Here is a 20,816-nt window from a genome sequence, read left to right as displayed (position 1 = left end):
GGGAAAATCCAAAAAACCTGCACAACAGGTTCCCAGGAACAGAAGTCGGCATCTGTTTCCTCAAAATCCTCAGCATGACGGTGGACTTCCCATCCTGGAGATCGGACAGGTGGGAGCTCATCTGCAAAATTTCAGTCAGGTCTGGGTGTTCTCAGGCCTGGACCCCTGGGTGCAAGATATTGTATCCCAAGGGTACAGACTGGAGTTTCAGGAACTCCCACCTCACAGATTCTTCAAATCGGGCTTACCAGCTTTGCTGACAGAAAGGGCTATCTTGCATTAAGCCATTCAAACATTGGAAAAGGCAAATGTCATTGTTCCAGTTCCACCTCATCTGGTAAACAAGGGTTTTTACTCCAACCTATTCGTGGCACCGAAACTGGGCGGTTCAGTCAGACCAATATTGAACCTCAAATCGTTAAATCCTTATTTGAGGGAATTCAAGTTCAACATGGAATCTCTAAACGCGGTGAACTCTGGTTTGGAGGAGGGGGAATTCCTGGTATCACTGGATATTAGGGATGCGTACCTTCACATTCCAATTTGGCCGCCACACCAGGCGTATCTCAGATTTGCTCTGTTGGACTGTCACTATCAGTTTCAGGCTCTGCCATTCGGCCAATCCACAGCACCGAGGGTGTTCACCAAGGTAATGTCAGAGATGATGCTACTCCTCCGCAAGCAGGGAGTGAACATAATTCCATATCTGGACGATCTGCTGATAAAAGCATCGTCCAGGGAGAAATTGTCACAGTCCATTGTTCTCACAACTTGACTACTCAGGGATCTTGGGTGGATCCTGAATCTTCCAAAGTCACATTTGGAGCCAACAAGGAGATTGTCTTTCCTAGGGATGATCCTCGACACGGAAGTGCAGAGGGTATTTCTACCAGTGGAGAAAGCGTTGGTGATACAGAAAATGGTCCGGGGGGTCTTGAATCCTGCACGGGTATCGGTTCATCAGTGCATTTGCCTTCTGGGGAAGATGGTGGCCTTCTACGAGGTTCTAAAGTACGGAAGATTTCATGCACGGCCCTTCCAACTGGATCTCCTGGACAAGTGGTCAGTGATCTCACCTGCACATGCACCAGAGAATTCGTCTGTCACCAAAAGCCAGGATGCATATGCCTCACCTTCTCGAGGGCCACAGGTTCGGGATTCAGAGCTGGATCCTTCTAACCACGGATGCAAGTCTCAGAGGCTGGGGCATGGTCACGAAAGAGGAAAACTTCCAAGGAAGGTGGTCAAGTCTGGAATCCATCCTTCCGATAAAAATTCTGGAACTAAGGGTAGTGTACAATGGCCTTCTACAAGCGGCACATCTTCTGCAAGATCAGGCCATTGAGGTGCAGTCGGACAATGTAACGACGGTAGCCTACATAAACAGACAAGGCGGAATGAAGAGCAGAGATATCAAAGATCCTCCTCTGGGCAGAAAAGCACGCAATGGCGCTGTCAGCAATCTTCATTCCAGGGGTGGACAACTGGGAAGCGGACTTCCTCAGCAGGCACAATCTTCATCCAGGAGAGTGGGGACTCGACCCAAAGGTGTTTGCAGAGGAGACAAGTCTTTGGGGCGTCCCTCAAATAGACATGATGACCTCCCGCCTCAACAAGAAGCTTTGCAGGTACTGTTCCAGGTCAAGAGACCCACAGGCAGTGGCAGTGGATGCACTGGTAACTCAGTGGATCTTCCAGTCGGTGTATGTGTTTCCTCCACTTCCATTCATCCTAAAGATTCTAAAACTTATAAAAAGAACAAGAGCTCAGGTGATTGTCATTGCTCCAGACTGGCAAAGACGAGCTTGGTACGCAGATCTTCTGGAGTTACTGCTGGAAGATCCGAGGCCTCTTCCTCTTCGAGAGGACCTTCTACAACAGGGGCCATTCGCTTATCAAGACTTACTGCGGCTACGTTTGATGGCATGGAGGTTGAACGCCTGATCTTAGCTCGGAAAGGTATTCCGAACAAGGTTATTCCTACCCTGATCCAGGCTAGGAATGGAGTAACGTCTAAACATTACCATCGCATTTGGAAAAAGTATGTGTCTTGGTTTGAATCCAAGAAGTTTCCTACGGTGAAACTTCAACTTGGGCGATTTCTCTGCTTCCTGCAAGCAGGTGTGGATGTAGGCCTGCGTTTGGGCTCCATAAAGGTCCAGATTTCGGCCTTGTCCATTTTCTTCCAGAAACAATTGGCTTCCTTCCCTGAGGTTCAGACTTTCTTGAAAGGGGTCCTGCACATCCAGCCTTCCTTTGTGCCTCCTACGGCACCTTGGGATCTTAACGTGGTGTTGCAATTCCTGCAATCGGATTGGTTTGAGACTCTGGAAGAGGTTGAGGTCAAGTTTCTCACTTGGAAGACGGTCACACTGTTGGCATTGGCATCTGCTCGGTGTGTGTCTGGACTGGGAACTTTGTCTTACAAGAGCACATACTTAATTTTCCATGAAGATAGAGCTGAGCTCCGTACGCATCAGCAGTTTCTTCCTAAGGTTGTGTCGGCTTTTCATATCAACCAACCTATTGTGGTGCCAGTGGCTACTGACTCCTCAATTACCTCAAAGTCCTTGGATGTTGTGAGGGCTTTGAAGATTTATGTGAAGAGAACTTCTCATCACAGAAAAAAGAACTCTCTGTTTGTCCTATATACTCCCAATAAGATTGGGTGTCCTGCTTCTAAGCAGACGATTTCTCACTGGATCAGGTTCACTATCCATCATGCTTGTTCTACGGCAGGATTGCCGTGTCCTAAATCTGTTAAGGCCCACTCTCTTTCTGGGCAGCTGCCCGGGTTGTCTCAGCTTTACAGCTTTGCCGAGCGGCTACTTGATCAGGGTCGAACACGTTTGCTAATTTCTACAAGTTCGATACTTTGGCCTCTGAGGACCTACAGTTTGGTCATTCAGTTTTGCAGGAGCCTCCGCGATCTCCCTCCCATACTGGGAGCTTTGGTACATCCCCATGGTACTAATGTGGACCCCAGCATCCTCTAGGACGTAAGAGAAAATAGGATTTTAATTACCTACTGGTAAATCCTTTTCGCGTAGTCTGTAGAGGATGCTGGGCGCTCGCCCAGCACTTCGTTCTCCTGCTAAAAGTTACTTAAGTTCAGTACGGCCTTGTTACTTGGTTATGTGCTGCATTGTTACTTGTTTAAGTACTGTTGTTCAGCTGTCGCTGACTTGATCAAGCTGGTTTGCTTGGTTTGCCTTGTTATGTGTGAGCCGATGTGAATCTCACCACTATCTGTGTATTTCCTTCTTTCGAAGTATGTCCGTCTCCTCGGGCACAGTTTCTAGACAGAGTCTGGTAGGAGGGGCATAGAGGGAGGAGCCAGCCCACACTGTTAAACTCTTAAAGTTCCCATGGCTTCTGGTGGACCTGTCTATACCCCATGGTATTAATGTGGACCCCAGCATCCTCTACGGACAACGAGAAAAGGATTTACTGGTAGGTAATTAAAATCCTATTTTCAGCATGTGCAGATGCTGAAAGTGGATGTCTTAGTACTTGCACTTTCGGACGCACAGATGTACACCTTGGAAGGACTTTGAAGCAGCATTTTTGTAAAGTTGCAGGTACTGTAGGAGACTGCCAAAAGACATAGACATGGATGCAGCTGCCTGCGTTTTACTCCAAATCCCCTAAAACAGGGATTGCAGACTGTTATTGAAGTAAGCTCTATGTATGGTAGTACATCTTGTATTGTTAACTCCTATTTCCCAGTTGACAAGACATTTTATCACAAACTATGAATTGTATTCTGGCCATTTGATTTGATTGCCCGATATGATATGGTGACCTGAATAATTATGGACCCTGATCTGGAAAGATTCCATCCTGCTAAGTTGGTTAATACGGGAGGATAATGGTAATGCCAGATGTTACTCCAAATTTGTGTAATTGTTATCCTCTTAGTGATAACTGTTTTGCTAATGCCAATTATTTTCCCCATTGAGCATAAGTGACTTGGATTTCAATTTACTGCTAATGGTAAAAGATTACTGTGAGAGCTGAATGATTCCCCGCATACATGCTATGCATTCAAACCTGTTCACTCACTAACCAAGATCTACAATAACTTCTTTGAATTATCAGAAAAAATGTATACCGTGGATACCCCTGTGTGGCCTGTAACAGCTTTTTAGGCAAATGACACTTACCAATCTTATATAATACACCCAAACCCCACAATAACAACACACACACACACACACACACACACACACACACACACACACACACACACACACACACACACGTATAATGAAAATACAATAAATAAATAAATGAATAAGCATCTAAGGCTTCAAGCAGCCAACCTCTCGACCAGGTGACAGTCATCGTCTACTGGGCACCTTTAAACTTGACAGCGTACATAGGCATATAGGCCCTCATTCCGAGTTGTTCGCTCGCTAAAAATCTTCGCATCGCAGCGATTTTCCGCTTACTGCGCATGCGCAATGTCCGCACTGCGACTGCGCCAAGTAAATGTGCTATGCACTTAGTAATTTTACTCACGGCTTTTTCATCGTTCTGGCGATTGTGATGTGATTGACAGGAAATGGGTGTTACTGGGCGGAAACAGGCCGTTTTATGGGCGTGTGGGAAAAAACGCTACCGTTTCCGGAAAAAACGCAGGAGTGGCCGGAGAAACGGAGGAGTGTCTGGGCGAACGCTGGGTGTGTTTGTGACGTCAAACCAGGAACGACAAGCACTGAACTGATCGCAGATGCCGAGTAAGTCTGAAGCTACTCAGAAACTGCTACGAGGTGTGTAATCGCAATATTGCGATTACTTAGTTCGCAATTTTAAGATGCTAAGATTCACTCCCAGTAGGCGGCGGCTTAGCGTGAGCAACTCTGCTAAAATCGCCTTGCGAGCGAACAACTCGGAATGACCTCCATAATGTACACCTGGTCTTAGCCAAAAGGCTGAGAAGCAACTGTTAAACATGTTAGTGAACGTGAATGTGCATTGTAAAAGCTTATACCATAATATTCTCACCTGAAGTCCTACTCTTCCTTTACAACCTGATGAGCCCATACGACCAGGTTTCCCCTATAGACGAAAAAGTCAATATACAAAGCATTAAAACAGACTGAGATTAAAACAGTTCTTAATATAGTTATTATAGTGAATTCTATTAATAACCTTTTCACATCGGTCAAAAACCGATATGATTAAAGAAAATATTGTTATGCAGAATGACTCAAATACCCATTTCTCCTTTCTATAATAATATTTGTAACACTATGCATGATATAAAACGTTTGACTTGCAAGTTATCCGGTACTAAAATAGACTGGTGTGGTGTGCTATGTTTGTACTGTAATACTGCACACCTCACAGCTGAACACTGAAAATGTTCTATAAATATATATATATATATATATATACCCTAAAATTTGTCCATGAATCTGACTTTTAGAGTCCATTTGAAAAGCAGACTTTGAGTGCATCAGGCTTACAAATATGTTGTGACATCATGAAACTGTCATGTGACTGTGGACTGTGTTCTGATATAGGTGAGACTGCACTCGAGTGACAAGTTGACCGTTAATACTGAACATGCAAATCTTGCACCTGCTGATACTGTATGTGTATCAGGGGGAATGGTGGGGGTTAGGGAGTATATGTTTATATTCAGTACGTGTGAAAAAGTTTTGCTCACCTGCCCCTTCAGAGTTTAAACAGTTCTCTATGGGAGCTGTGGCCAAGGACGTAGCTACCATAGGTGCAAGCACTGCAGCTGCTATGGGGACCAAAGCTAAGAGGGGCCCAACTTCCCTGTCAAAGTTACATGTGTTATATACATTTTTCACCATAACTGATATGTAGGGGCCCTTACAAACTTTTGCCTTGGGTACTGCAGTACATCTAGTTACACCACTGTTCATAGTACTGTGGTGTAAAAGGAACTGGATGGCTTTAAAATATTAAATAATACGAACTGGGGCACTGTAATGTGGCACAATATGAAGTGGAGGCACTATAGTGTGGCATAACATGAACGGGAGCAGCACTGTAATATGGCATAGTAGGAACTGGGGACATTGTATGTCATAATGGGAATTGGGGGATCTGTGTTACATAATGTCTACTGGCAGCCAGAGCCGTAACTAGACTTTTTGGTGTCCTGTGCTAGAGAGAGCATTGGCGCCCCCCCCCTCATTTTCTTCAATAGGCACATAAGGCGCATGCCCCATGGGGAAGATGCATAACAAGACTGATCCCAGAGAAACCCATACTATTATGCCCCTTCCCACATCGGGCAGGAGATGCTACGCTTCAAAGAGGAGGAAAGCTGCAAGTGAAAGTAATTAAAACAGATAATTGACAAGTGCCGCCAACTGCTCCCCCTAGCCTGCAGCGCTATGGGCGGTGCCCTGTCCGCACACACCTAGTTATGGCCCTGCTGGCAGCCATACAATGTAACATTATGTGAACTGAGGCACTACTAGGGTTCATACCTTAAACCAGTGCACTATTGTGGGGAATAAAATGAAGAGGTGTCTCTCTAGACGCATTGGGACAGGGGCCCCTTCAAAATGTTAAATGTTGCTATGGGTCCCACATAGTTCTGGCTATGTCCCTAGCTGTGGCCATTTTGTAACAGCTGCTGGGAGCATAAGAGATGCTAGTAGCACCCCCCCCCCCCCCCTCAAGCCATCGGGAGAAGAATGCTGTCAGCAAGGGGACCATTAGTGAGATGGGCACCGGCCTGTAGGAGACTGGTGCCCACCTGCCAAAGTCCTTCAGCCACCCAGACGAGAGACCCAGTGCCGCCAGACTCGGTAAGAGTTAGCCGTGCTCCAGTTCTCTGTGACAAGAAGTACATAATTTTGTTCGACAAGATGTTTTATTTATCCGGAAAGTATAAAGATTATGCATAATGGAGGTAATTCAGACTGGGTCGCTGCAGCGGCAGCAACGGCAGTCTGAATTCATTTGTGAAAAGCGTTCGTGCAGCGGGCGCAGTGCGCGTGTGTGCACCCCGGGAGCCCAGTGAGATGCTAACAGCATCTCTGGGCTGCGATCACGGGGTGGGAGGGAGCGTGGTCCGGACAATGCAGGCATGTCCGAACTGTTGCAGGGGGGTGGGTCGTGGTAGCTGCATGATGTCACATGCAGCCGCTGTGACCTGGGATGCGGTGAGTAGCCCCCTGCCAGCACGCAGCAGCTTCTCAGGCAGGGAGCTACTCGCTTGGTGCAAATGCATCACCGCAGTGCAATGCTTTTGCGCCATTGCAGGGGGGGGGGGGAGGGTGGCAGAGCCAGACATGCGGGGCGGATTAGCCCTATGCTGGGTGTCCCCCCACATGTCTGAGTCATGTCTAACTGGTCATAGATGTGCTAAATTTAGCACATCTACGATCAGACCTGGATTACTCCCAATGTCAGTAGGCTTTTTTTTACCGCACAACATGGCCTCCTGAAACTTGGAAATCCTTGAAGGTTGTGGAAATCCATAAATCAATTAAACAATTACTTAAATCTCTTGTGGCATGCAGCTGAATGTAAAACAATACACATATACTGTATATGCTTATAGAAATAAACAAAAAAAGGACTATAAAATTGTTTGTTAGTAAGAAAAAAATCTCTGTCCCATACATTAGAGTTAATTTAGGGCACTAAACGTCTAGATATGGCTCTACTAGGGCATCCGGTCTATAGATCTACACTCAAAAGGACTACAGTCAATAGGTCTACCACTAATGGTAGACATGCATTAGGTCGACAGGGTCAAAAGGTCGACATGTAAAAGGTAGTTCAACAGGTCAACAGGGTCAATAGGTCTACATGACAGTGGTCGACACACGTTAGACACAAGCTTTTTATTTTATTTTATTTACTTTTTCGTACTGTACCATCCTTGTGGACTACGATTGGGAATAGTAACCTGGACCGAGTGCATACGAGGGGACGCAATACACTAATGTGGCTTGTTTGTGGCAAAACACCCCAAAAAACAAAAAATTGTGTCTACTTTTTTTGTGTCAATCATTTCTATGTCGATTCTTTTACTCTGTCGACCTTTACTACTGTCTACCTATTCTATTTTGACCTTTTGACCCTGCCAACCTACTGCATATCTACCATTAGTAGTAGGCCTACTGACGGTAGACCTTTTTAGTGTAGATCTAATAATCCACACACCCCCCAACGTGGTGATCGCAGCGAGCCCGTGAAGGGCTCTTTGCCGGCATAGTTAGTTTAAACCCATTTGTTTCTGTGTCACAGTAATCTGTATAATCAACTCCCTCCAGTGGTCAGCACAGAAAATCTCAAGTTTTGTCCTACCTAACTTGTTGTAGTTAGTTATCTAGCAATGCATGCTGGGTCAAGGTAGCTGTGAGTAGCCATTTTCTATTCACACATGGACAAAGACACAATGGCTATACCCATCCTCTAGCTGGCAATCATACTAGATGGTGAGTTAATGACTTTAATTGTGTCAACATAGGCTTGTTTAGTCAGCCAGATATCTTAGCTATATTGGTAGCACTGCAATTTATGTTTGTACATGTAATACCAGTTAGGTTTGTATACTCATGTCACATGTGCTGTATATGCTTGAGTGCTCTTTTCACATACATATTGTAATTGCATCTTATTGTTTTATTTACAGTTTTACCACAACTGTATTACATCATCTCATCGTTTTACATACTTTTATGATTCCTTTTACTAAATAATAAACACAGTTTTTCAAACATCGTCCTTAAAGGATTATTGAAAAGAAGTATAAAGTGGTTATACTGTAGGCTTAAAATTTGCAAGAACTGTAGCTTAGCGAGAGGCTTAACAGCCACTGTCAGTATTCTTACAGTCGACATCCCATCTGGCAGTGTACCATACTGAGGGGTCTATTTATTAAGCTTTGGATGGAGATAAAGTGGACGGAGATAAGGTACCAACCAATCAGCTCATAACTGTCATTTTTCAAACCCAGGATGTGACATGGCAATTAGGAGATGATTGGCTGGAACTTTATCTCTGTCCACTTTATCTCAATCCAAGTCTTAGTAAATAGACCCCTGAATCCGTTAAGATGTGTTTTTCATTCTTCTATGTATTCATTTGTTGCTCTTGTGTCTACTTATGGCACCTGACCAAATTTGACAATATTCGTGTGCTTATTTGTTACCTTAATAAAGTTTTTAGAATTTACTAGAATAGGATACAAATCCCTCTCTCAAAAAATATGCACCAACCATAAAGGCCACATTATTAGTAACAAACATATTGCATTAATAATAATAATAATAATAATAATAATAATAATAATAATAAAACAACAGTATCTGGATGTGCATATACTGTTTGTATGTGTTTGACTGCCAATGAGAAGCGCCGCCAGCGGGATTTCAAATCCGCGCCCTCCTGTGATTGGCCGGTGCCCCACAAGCCTTGATTGGCTCGCGGGGCACCTACCATTCACAGGAGGGCGCGGCAAGCCAATCGGCGCTCACCGCGTCATAGGCCCCGCCCCCGAGGAGGCCACACGGAAGAGCGGTGAAGAGTCGGGCGGCGCCAGGAAGAAGAGGACGCCACGGAGGGAGTTCCTGAGGCTGCGGAAGAGGCCTGGAGACGCCAGGCTCCTTAGAGAAGATGTCCAGCGGCGGCTGGACGTGGAGAGGTGACGGCAGCCCCGCTGGCCAGGACGGGCCAGCGGCAGAAGAGTACAGAGGAGCGCCGGAGAGGCCATCAGGGGTGGGAAGAAAAGAGCTGACGAAGCTCCCCTCTGGTGCCTCTCCCACTGGGTCAGGTAGGCCCTTTTAAGGTGCCCTTGCTACCCCCTCTTCTCCCTAGACCACCAGGGATCGGGCACTAGGCCCATAGGCACAGTCAGACCCTCCCGGCCTGTGGGTACATAGTCAGGCCCTCTTGGCCCGTGGCCACATATAGTCGGGCCCTCCCAGCCCGTGGCCCTATTAACCGTGCACTAGACTCATGGGATAAAGCCAGGTCTCTGGCCTGAGGATACATAGTGGGCATTAGACCCGAGTTTATATAGAACACCCCAAATAAGAGTGATCTGGGCATTAGGCCCAGATTATTCCCACGGCCGCATGTTAGGCGGGCGCTAGGCCCGTGGGCAAAGCCAGGCCTCCAGCCTGTGGATAAATCGGGGGCACTAGGCCCAGCAAAGAGAGGGTTACTTCCCCCTCAAGGTGAATAAAGGTGGTACTGGGCACTAGGCCCAGGCCACCCCGGTGTGCAGATAGGGGGCGCTAGGCCCAACTAAGCGAAGGGAAGTGGGTAGGCTGTACGGTGCCCACTCCCCAGTAATCCAAAGTAGTTAAGTATTAAACGGACAGCACCGTGGTAGTTACTCGCACTGTTATTGTGATTCGTGATGTGTGTTGTTACCGTGCAGGGCCAAGTTTGTTAGGTTTGTGTCTAGTTTGTTGCACCACACACAGAGCTCATTTGAGGGCTCTGCCGTTATAGTTAGTGTAGCGGTGTTACACTAGGTTAGAGTTAGGCCCTGTACGGCTGTTGTTTGTTTGCCTCCTTACAGGGACCTGTAAGTGGAGAAGAAGTTCTCAGTGTGGGACTAACAACGATGAGTAACATCTGTGTCCGTCTGTCCCTTTGTCTGTCCCTGAGCGCCGGATTAGTGGTTTGCTCACGGACGTGACAAACCCCTTTATCACACTACGCGCGAGAGTGCGAGTGTGTGAAATTTGGGTGTCTGAGGCTTTGTGACCTTACATCCAACCGGTGAAGGTTGCCGCCACCCCAGGGGTATCCTCTTTTCCAGTGGAAGAAGAGTTGATACCCCCCGAATTTGGGTTACTTTCTCCCCAGTTCATCCGTCGTCGGCTCCGAGAGGGGATCACCGTGTCCGATTCCAATCCGAAGGTTCCAGGTCCGTCGAAGACTCCGTGGCCTGAAGGTGAGAGAGTGCGGTGCCTGGTAATTGGTGAATCTACTCCTGCATGGCAGCAGGCTTTACACTGCACCGTCACCTTCTTACAATAACTTTCCTCTTTTTTATGTAAAAATTGCATCCATAACACAAATGTTAAACTTAAGGTACCTCTAGCTTCCGGTCATGGCAGACCTATTGCTTTCTCTATTCTGGCGTCCCCAAGTGAAAAGCTTCTTCTCTCTCTTTCTTAACCGTAGTGCTTCTGGTCTTTGTCTGTGGATGTGGAGAGACGTGCTAGCTTCTTTGCTGACAGCTCTGGTCGTGGTGCTTCCTTCTTCCTGCTACAAACAGCATTTGATAGCAGGGGGGGTGTCCAATATGTTTTGCCAATCATGGCTTCATCAGGGTATTGAAGGCATTGTCACTCTTTCCTTTTAATACCCTTATGTTTCCATGGTAGCCCACCCTTTTCTCAAGGTTTATGTAGCTACTGCACACCTTTTTCTTTAGTCTTTTTAGATTTTTAAGTTAAGTAACCATTTTTAGATTAATTATTCGAATCTTACTTCTATTTTTCCTGTGTTTATTGCATTTTTCAACATATATAGAAAGCCACATGAATATTAACTGCAAAGCACATACATTTCTTTATTGAGGCATATATTGCAGTCTCCTGTGTAATTCCAGTATGATAGATAAATAAATAAATAAATAATACACTTTCTCAAATATTTTATAAAGTCAATTTGTGAACTTGGAGAAACCTGTCTTCTATGCGAGCAAACCCGCTTGGATGTTAATCGATTTTGAGCTAATAATAATTAGTGAGAATAATTTAGGATTGAATTAATCTTAAAACTAAAAATATTAGTTATTATGCCAGTTCTGGTTGTTTTAATATGAATTGTTTTATGCTCCCTCTTCATCTTTAAATATCTTTAAAGGAAAGTTCCCAGATCAAAATCTATATTAAACCCATCTGGTACGATAGTGCCCATATTATAAATCCATTTTGCTTCTTCACGTGATATGGCTGCCATATAGTCCCCTCCTCTCCAGTGAGATTTATATTTTTTAATCCCAATGAATCTCAAACCTGTTGGGTCTGCATTATGGAACTTCTTGAAATATATTGGAATGCTATGTGTATCTAGCTCTTTTTTAATGTTCCAAATGTGTTCCGAGGGTTCTGGTTTTTCGTCTAATGTATTGTAGCCCACATGGGCATTCTAACATCTATATCAATAACCCCCTTTGTTTCACAGGAAAGTTTTTTCTTTTATCTTGAATTCTGTTCTATTTTTGTTGGATTTGAAATTTCCTTTTTGCCACAGCACAATATTTTAAATCAAAATATACAGTATATATTATTTTTTATATCACACACTGCGGTTACAGTGTAGCACAAATGAGTCAAAAATATATATAATAATTACACACTGTGGTTGACTACACCGACAGCGTCGCACAATGTATTTATGAGTAGGAAATACTGCGGTCTGACCGGCAGTGTCACAGTACTTATGAAAATAAAATAAAAATTGTATAGTACACTGGGGTAAAACACAAACAAAAAATAGATTTTTTTAATAATGATAATTTCAGACTTTTTGTTATTAGTTTTTATTATTTTAATTTTACACTTGCGCGGAGCCTCTGGATGAATACACAGTTCACCCCTTTCAGATACAGCAGACAGAGCACCCCTTTAAAATACATAATAGAAATATATTTTTGGCTTTGGATCACACACACACACACACACACACACACACACACACACACACACACACACACACACACACACACACGATATATAGCAGTAGTATACGGCTGTACTTGTAGTCAGAGTGATACACCAATATAAATATATTTTTTGCTCTGGATCATACACAGAGGATGTATAGCAGTAGTGTACGGCAGTAATGGTAGTCGTCACTGAGTGACGCACCAATAGATATATATTTTTTGCTCTGGATCACACACAGAGGATATGTAGCAGTAGTGTATGGCTGAACTAGTAGCCAGAGTGACACACCAATAGAAATATATTTTTTGCTCTGGATCATACACAGAGGATATATAGCTGTAGTGTACGACAGTAATGGTAGTCGTCACTGAGTGACGCACCAGTAGAAATATATTTTTTGCTCTGATTCACACACAGAGAATATATAGCAGTAGTGTACGGACCTGCAGTACTAGTAATCAGAGTGATGCACCAATTAAATATATTTTTGACTTTGGATCACAGTAGCAGTAGTGTGTGTACGGCAGCCGCAGTACTGAGTGATGCACCAATTAAATTAAATATATTTTGGCTTTGAATCACAGAGATATATAGCAGTAGTGTACAGCAGTGCACAGTCCCTTAAAGACAGAGAACAACACCTGATCCTTCCTATACACACCCACAGTATGTATGCTAGTGCAGTGCACTACTGTACTGTACTGTGCAGAGTCCTACACAGTGACTGACACAGCACACCTACACAAGCAGCACTGTTCTCTCCTGATCCCCTTTGCTCTCTCCTGCCCCCCTCTGCTCTCTCCTGCCCCCCTTTGCTCTCTCCTGTCCCTTCCCTAACTACAGCAGCACAGAAGGAACACGTCCTGTGCACTCTCCAAATCTGGAGTAAAGATGGCGCCGATCACCGGGGACTTATATAGAATCCAAAGCCCGCGAGATCCGACAGCGGGATGAAGTTTTGCCTCATTTTCGGATCTGAGTTAGGCACTAAAAACCAAGCCGGACTCTGATCCCCAAGTTCGGGTGGGTTCGGTTCTCAGAGAACCGAACCCGCTCATCCCTTGTTAATGTTATGCCCCATAGTAGTGCACTAGTTAATTTTCTGTCCCATTGTAGTTCCCTAATTCATTGTATTCCCATAGTAGTACACTAGTTTACAATATGCCACATTCTGGTGCTACCAGTACACATTATGCAACACAGTAAACCCAATTCGCAGGAGAACCCTGAAATTTCGCTGCAATTTAACTCTTCCTATATAGAGAGAAACCTTCTTCTGGTGAAAACGACAGTCAAAGGGGTTTTCATTGCTTGATAAATAGACCCTATAGATTTTAGTGATTGTTCTGCAAAGATAATTTTAAAATTTTACTGTACCGTTTCCCCTGGAGCCCCACTGATTCCTGTTTTTCCGGGTTCCCCCTTTTGGAAGAAATGCAAACAAGATGAATATACAGCAGGCATTTATTGTTCACAACTGAACTACAGTATTTATAGTACCTTTACACCTGGCTCTCCATAGTCTCCCTATAAAATACATAGTTAGCTGTTAATAATATCTTATTTAAAGCATACACATACCTGAAAGATTCTTAGAATGAGTTAATATAACATACTTGTTCTCCTTTCTGTCCAGGGTAACCCTTTAGATTAAAAAAGAAATAGCAACAAAATATTAATATGTCATGAAAAAAGTTTAAACAATGGCTATTTTCAAAATGTAAAAAATTATACTCTAGATCATATGTGCTTTTCTATCTCTAGAGTCACACATGCCTAATTCTGATAATATTATAATTTCAGCTGAATATATCCAGTGTTTTTATATCTCAAAACCAGTGTTGGATCATGCTTAATGGGTGTGGCAAGTTCCTACAGAGGTTTAGCCATTAGTGACCATGTAACTGGCCTTCTAATTGAGGGGTAGGTGTTAAGTGTTGCAGTTACCGGTTCTCCCCATGTATGAATGTGGGTTGTGTGGTAAATGTCAAGTGCTGCTATATACAAGATAGCACGCCGATGTGCCAGCCAATGTATTCATGTTCAGCGGCACTGACCTTTCCAACAACTACTCCTATCGATTTCGACAGCTGCCGCTGTCATCGCCCCATTTACAGCCACTGTACCTGGCTACGGCAGCTGCTGGGCTCTGGGCTGCATGGGAGATATTCACACATATTAAAGAGCAAGGTCTCAAACTACATTTGCAGGGTGCTCCAGAATAGCTTTTCCCCCCTTATCTTTATAACTGTAATATTTATTTATTTACCTGGGCACCATCTCTTTATTTGTTATGGGGAGGGGATATCTCTATAATTATTATGGGTACATATTTCTTTATTTATTATAGGGACATTTATAGCATACCTCCCAACTGCCCTGATTTTCACGGGACAGTCCTGTTTTTTGGCACTGTCCCGCTGTCCCACCCACGGGCTGCAGTGTCGAGTGGTGGGGTGGGTTGAGGGCAGCTAGGAGAAGCAGTGAATAGACGCTGTGCACATGTGCACAGCATCTATTCATGGGACACAGAGGGGCTGAGGGCATGCCAGCAGCTCACATGCCCCCATAAGTGATGAAATTGGAGAGGCATGGCTTGCAGATGTGTCATCCACACAAAGCCATGCCCCTGAGGTCACGCCCCCTTTTTGGGTGCGGGCATGGATTTGCCACGCAGAAGTCACGACTCCCTCTTCATTGATGTTGGGAGGTATGATTTATAGTACATACATTCAATAACCTTCATGTACTGTCAATAAAAGATGGTCTTGTACTGCCACAATAGGATGCACTATATTTGGACATCAGAGCTGGATTAGTGTTTGTGGGGGTCCCCTACAATCTCTAATCTCTCAGTGGCGTGCTTCTGTGTTCTTCTGCACTGCATGTGCAGACAGCATAAAGCAGAGTGACTCCTGACTCCCCTTATCAGCTGCACGGCCGTGATGTGTCATGTAACACTGAGGGGACTAGGAAGTAAGAAGCTGCCCTGTATGCAGTCTGTGTGCATGCAAAACGTAGAGCTGCGCCAGCCCCTGTCCAGGAACATTTGCTGATGAGCACCTTTTCTCTGCAACTGCAGGATCATAATGACCCTGTATTGGGGCACTTCTGTGTGTGTGCCCCTGTCCCTCTCTCCCCAAAATCCGACCCTGTTGGACATTTATACTGTGGTGCAAAATAACCAGGGATGTCAGGAGGGGCCCAGTTCTAGTCAGTACTGGGACAAAACTGTATAGACATAGACTATCTGTCTATCTGTCTATCTATCTATCTATCTATCTATCTACAGTACTGTATATGGTATATATGAAAAAGCCATATCCACAAAAAAAGAAAAAGAAAACCACTTAAAATCCAGATCAACATAAAAATGGTATTATGGCGATACCACACTTGTGCAGTTCATATGGGGAAGCCTTCATTCGCAAAAAACTGCCAAATTTCACTGCTGGCAGGTTTTTCGCCTGCGATAGCAGGGTGTTAGAGGGAAAAAATTAAATCAGAAGATTGTGCTTACCTGCCTTGCACAGGTTTTTCCACCCCACTTCTGACTGTCAGTCAGCAGCACTCCAACCCCTTCAGCAGAAGAGGAGGTGGATGGAAAGGGACACTGCAACATCGTGGTCGGAGAACCTGAGCATGACACAATCTTCTGATTGAAATCCCCCCCCCCCCCCCCCCTTGCTGCTATCTCTGGCGTAAACCCTGATGTCAGTAAAATTTGTTAGTTTACTTTTCACCAATGATGGCTTCCCCATATGTACTGCACAAATGTTATAGTGATACATGTATCACCATTATACCTGTTTATGTGGATGTGGCTTTTTCTGCCTTTTTCTATGTATTTTACATGGATCTTGCTTTTCTTATAGAGAGTTTTCTCCCACATCATACAGCCCATGGACAGGCTGTACATGCGGCTGCATCATTAATGTGACTAGCTGCATCCACATGCGACCCATTCATGGGAGCGTATGCACCCACGCAATCCTCTCTATTGCTGGATGCATGCGTAGAACACATGCACGGTCATGGACTCACTATCCGCGACTAGGGGAACAGATGAGCTAGGACTCATCTGTATATATGTGGCTATATACTTAGTATACAGTCTGGATTGTGTGTGTGTGTGTGTGTGTGTGTGTGTGTGTGTGTGTGTGTGTGTGTGTGAATTTACAGCAGTTTTCTCTCCTATATTTCTGTATTTGTATAGTTTTACATATTATATGATAAATTGACATGTTATAAAACACAACCAAAGCCCAAACTTTGTTGATTTAAAAAAATTGGTTTATGCACTAATTGATGCCCCGCCCCCATTGTAGCTCCACCCACATTATCCACAGCTCTGCCCACCTCAACACAATGTAGGGATAAAACCACACAGTTTTGACTGTCTAGCCACTAATGGTTTTAACTGTCAAACCTGTGTAACAATCAAGCGCACTAAAAATAACTCCTTAGATGGGTACCAATTTTAAATATTATATTTGCAGCTTCCAATAGAGTATTCTACCTTACTCCAAACAAAACACTAAAAACATGTATCATATAAAAATATATTACAAGGAAGCGCATATATATATTTGATTAAAAATTGTAGATATTTTTTATTTTTTAATATTAAATTTTCTTAATAATGCATAACATAATGTAACTTTAAAACACACCAAATCTGCAGTGCAAAGAAGTCCAGAAACCGTGACTATTACCGTTCAGATAACCATATATACTGCTGGAGCTCCAATATGGATATTCTTTAAGCACACAAGGTGCTATTTCTGTAACTCCCCGGTGAAGAGCTGGTTATTTTAAAATGGTATATGTTGTTACTTTGTATCCACAAGCCAGAACAATATACTTTTGTAGAAACTGCAGGTGTTCACAATGTGCCTGCCGCACAGCAGCTAGTGTCCCCTTTCTCTCCCCACCGCCAATGATTATTGCTCACCACAGCCGTATGTTGAAGCCTCAGTACGGCTAGATCTTAAACGGTTAGTACCGAAGTTCTCCGGCGGGAGCAGTGGTAACAGCAACGTCCACGGGGGAAGGGTACACACTTTCAAAGTTGGTTTCAAGTAATTCTTCCAAAGTGTCCTCTGGCATAAAGGGATTCTGGACAGCCTGCCGGTGTTTTAAATGGATCCTTAACGCGTTTCTCCGTGCTTCCAATCTCACGGTTTCCAAACCGTGAGATTGGAAGCACGGAGAAACGCGTTAAGGATCCATTTAAAACACCGGCAGGCTGTCCAGAATCCCTTTATGCCAGAGGACACTTTGGAAGAATTACTTGAAACCAACTTTGAAAGTGTGTACCCTTCCCCCGTGGACGTTGCTGTTACCGCCGCACCCGCCGGAGAACTTCGGTACTAACCGTTTAAGATCTAGCCGTACTGAGGCTTCAACATACGGCTGTGGTGAGCAATAATCATTGGCGGTGGGGAGAGAAAGGGGACACTAGCTGCTGTGCGGCAGGCACATTGTGAACACCTGCAGTTTCTACAAAAGTATATTGTTCTGGCTTGTGGATACAAAGTAACAACATATACCATTTTAAAATAACCAGCTCTTCACCGGGGAGTTACAGAAATAGCACCTTGTGTGCTTAAAGAATATCCATATTGGAGCTCCAGCGGTATATGGTTATCTGAACGGTAATAGTCACGGTTTCTGGACTTCTTTGCACTGCAGATTTGGTGTGTTTAAAAGTTACATTATGTTATGCATTATTAAGAAAATTTAATATTAAAAAATAAAAAATATCTACAATTTTTAATCAAATATATATATGCGCTTCCTTGTAATATATTTTTATATGATACATGTTTTTACAATGTAGGGATGTTGTTTTTTTGTGCGGGTGGGAGGAGGATTCTTATTTTGTCAGTCCTAGTCCCCACAATTTCTGATGGCAGCCCTGGTTGTAGGTATCAATATCCACAAACACATATTCTACCTTTCTTAATAGTATCATCAGGGAGCGTTTTAAGAGAGGAGGAGGCCGTTGTGCAGCCTTCTCCATCCGGGCCCCCTCCTCTCTGCTGGCAGCACTGTCGAGTCTGAGAACTAAAGAGCTTAGACTCTAATGCGCATATTTAGATCTCCGGGAAAATGGCACAGCAAACATTTTCCCAGCGATTTCTTTACTGTGACTGTGCACAAAGCTGGGAAAATGGGTGCCGTGCTATTTTCCCGGTAATTTCTGCAGCGCTGTTGCCATCAGCGTGGGACTCAAGAAATGGGTGCTGTGTGTACATTGTGTGCCCCCCTGGACTCAGGGGCCCATGTGCACCACACACACTGCATCCATTATAAATACACCAGTGAGTATCATTTTATGTTAGTAGTTCTTAACTGGTGGTACAGCCTGTGGAGTTGCAGTTAGAGGTCTGTGGAGTGACAGCTATGTGGAGAGGCAGTGGGAGTTACAGTATGTGAAGGGGGAATTGGCTATGTGGCATACTGTGAAGGGGGAAATGGCTATGTGGCATACTGTGAAGGGGGAAATGGCTATGTGGCACACTGTGAAGGGGGAAATGGCTATGTGGCACACTGTGAAGGGGGAAATGGCTATGTGGCACACTGTGAAGGGGGAAATGGCTATGTGGCATACTGTGAAGGGGGAAATGGCTATGTGGCATACTGTGAAGGGGGAAATGGCTATGTGGTAAGAATGTTACCAGCATTTACATGTTCCTAAATATCTTCTAAAAAAAAGTGGTACTTCACCTATTCCCATACTTGCTGTAAGATACTTGCCAAAAAAAAAAAAAAAATGGTTGAGAATCAGTGTTCTATTTTATAATTTGGAAGAGTACATTGATTTAACATTTGTAAGGAAAAATTGTCTCATTCTATTGAATATAAATAGATGTTGCAGCTGTATGTTTTTAAGATTTAAATTGTATTTCTGTGTACTAGACATGTACAGTAGTTTGCTGTTAATAACCAAGAATAAGCTGTATTTGAGTCAAGAACTCATGGTTTTATTAGTGAGTGATAAGAAAATATTACTATGTGCATATAATACTCCCTCATATACTTACAATTCTTACCACAAGGTACATTTATTCAGACTGTTCTGTACATTAAAATGTATTGCAGCAATGTCACACTTTATATAACATTGTTTCACCACATACTGAAGCACCTTTTGCCGTGTTGGAAGATGTACCTCTCCCAGGTAGATATATCAGGGACATGATCATTTACAACACATCTCAGGAGGAGAGGCAAGCAGAGCCGGCCCTAACCAATATGATGCCCTAGGCAAGATTTTGTCTGGTGCCCCCTAGCACCACCGCTGGTTCCACCTCTGACCTTGCACCTCTTTCCCAGCACCATCACCCCTCACCCATAGCAGTCCTTAGTTTAGTGTTTGTATCCCCTATATTTTAAATAGGAACAGTTTTCACATTTGGCGCACAGCCCAAAAATGGGTGTGTTTTTGCTGGCAAGGGGCATGGCCACACAATAGTAACCCCAATTCCAATTACGCCACACAGTACTGCAACTTTATTCACATTTGATCATGCGATAGTGTCCATAATTCATATTACATCCCATAGTAGTATCACTTTATCTTATAAACGTTACTCCTCACAGTAGAGCCTCTTACTCACATTACATCACACTGAATTGCTCCTTATTCACATTACACCACACCCTATTGCTCTTTATTCACATTAGACAACACAGTAGTGCCTTTTCTATATGCAACGCCACATAGTAGAGCACCTTATACACCTAATGCCACACATTAGTAATGCATTTATACATATAATTCCACACAGTAATGCCCCTTACACATATGAGACACATTATTAATGTCCTTATAAACATAATGTGCCTTACACATTATGACAACCTTTATTAATGCTCTTTTACACATAATGTCCCTTACACATATGCCGCACATTATTAATGCCCTTATACACATAATGACACACAGTGCCCCCTACACATTTGCTGCACATTAATAGTGTCCCTATACACATAAAGACACACATACAGTAGTACCCTTTTACACATATGCTGCACATTATTAATGCCCTTATACACATAATGACACACATAGTGCCCCTTACACATATTCCGAACACTACTGCACAACCAACCCACTCACATGCACACAGCAATCACACTGCCACTAACACTGTGACCTCTGCCTCTGCT

The 20,816-nt window shown here is 43.8% G+C and overlaps 1 protein-coding gene across 1 annotated transcript in view; it reads right to left on the bottom strand.

Moving 5' to 3' along the window:
- LOC134929607 (collagen alpha-2(VI) chain-like) overlaps positions 1-20,816 on the bottom strand; it is a 123,391-nt gene that overhangs the window by 44,670 nt on the left and 57,905 nt on the right. Inside the window, exons 9-12 of the mRNA XM_063925194.1 lie at positions 14,255-14,281; positions 14,139-14,165; positions 14,016-14,060; positions 5,011-5,064 (exon numbers count right to left, since the gene is read on the bottom strand). Coding sequence (XP_063781264.1) covers positions 5,011-5,064; positions 14,016-14,060; positions 14,139-14,165; positions 14,255-14,281 — 153 coding nt within the window. The remainder of the gene's footprint in view (positions 1-5,010; positions 5,065-14,015; positions 14,061-14,138; positions 14,166-14,254; positions 14,282-20,816) is intronic.

This window comes from Pseudophryne corroboree, chromosome 5 (assembly GCF_028390025.1).
Source record: "Pseudophryne corroboree isolate aPseCor3 chromosome 5, aPseCor3.hap2, whole genome shotgun sequence".
Classification (NCBI taxonomy): domain Eukaryota; kingdom Metazoa; phylum Chordata; class Amphibia; order Anura; family Myobatrachidae; genus Pseudophryne; species Pseudophryne corroboree.
Note: the sequence above shows the minus strand (reverse complement) of the source record. Positions and strands in the feature narration are given on the sequence as shown.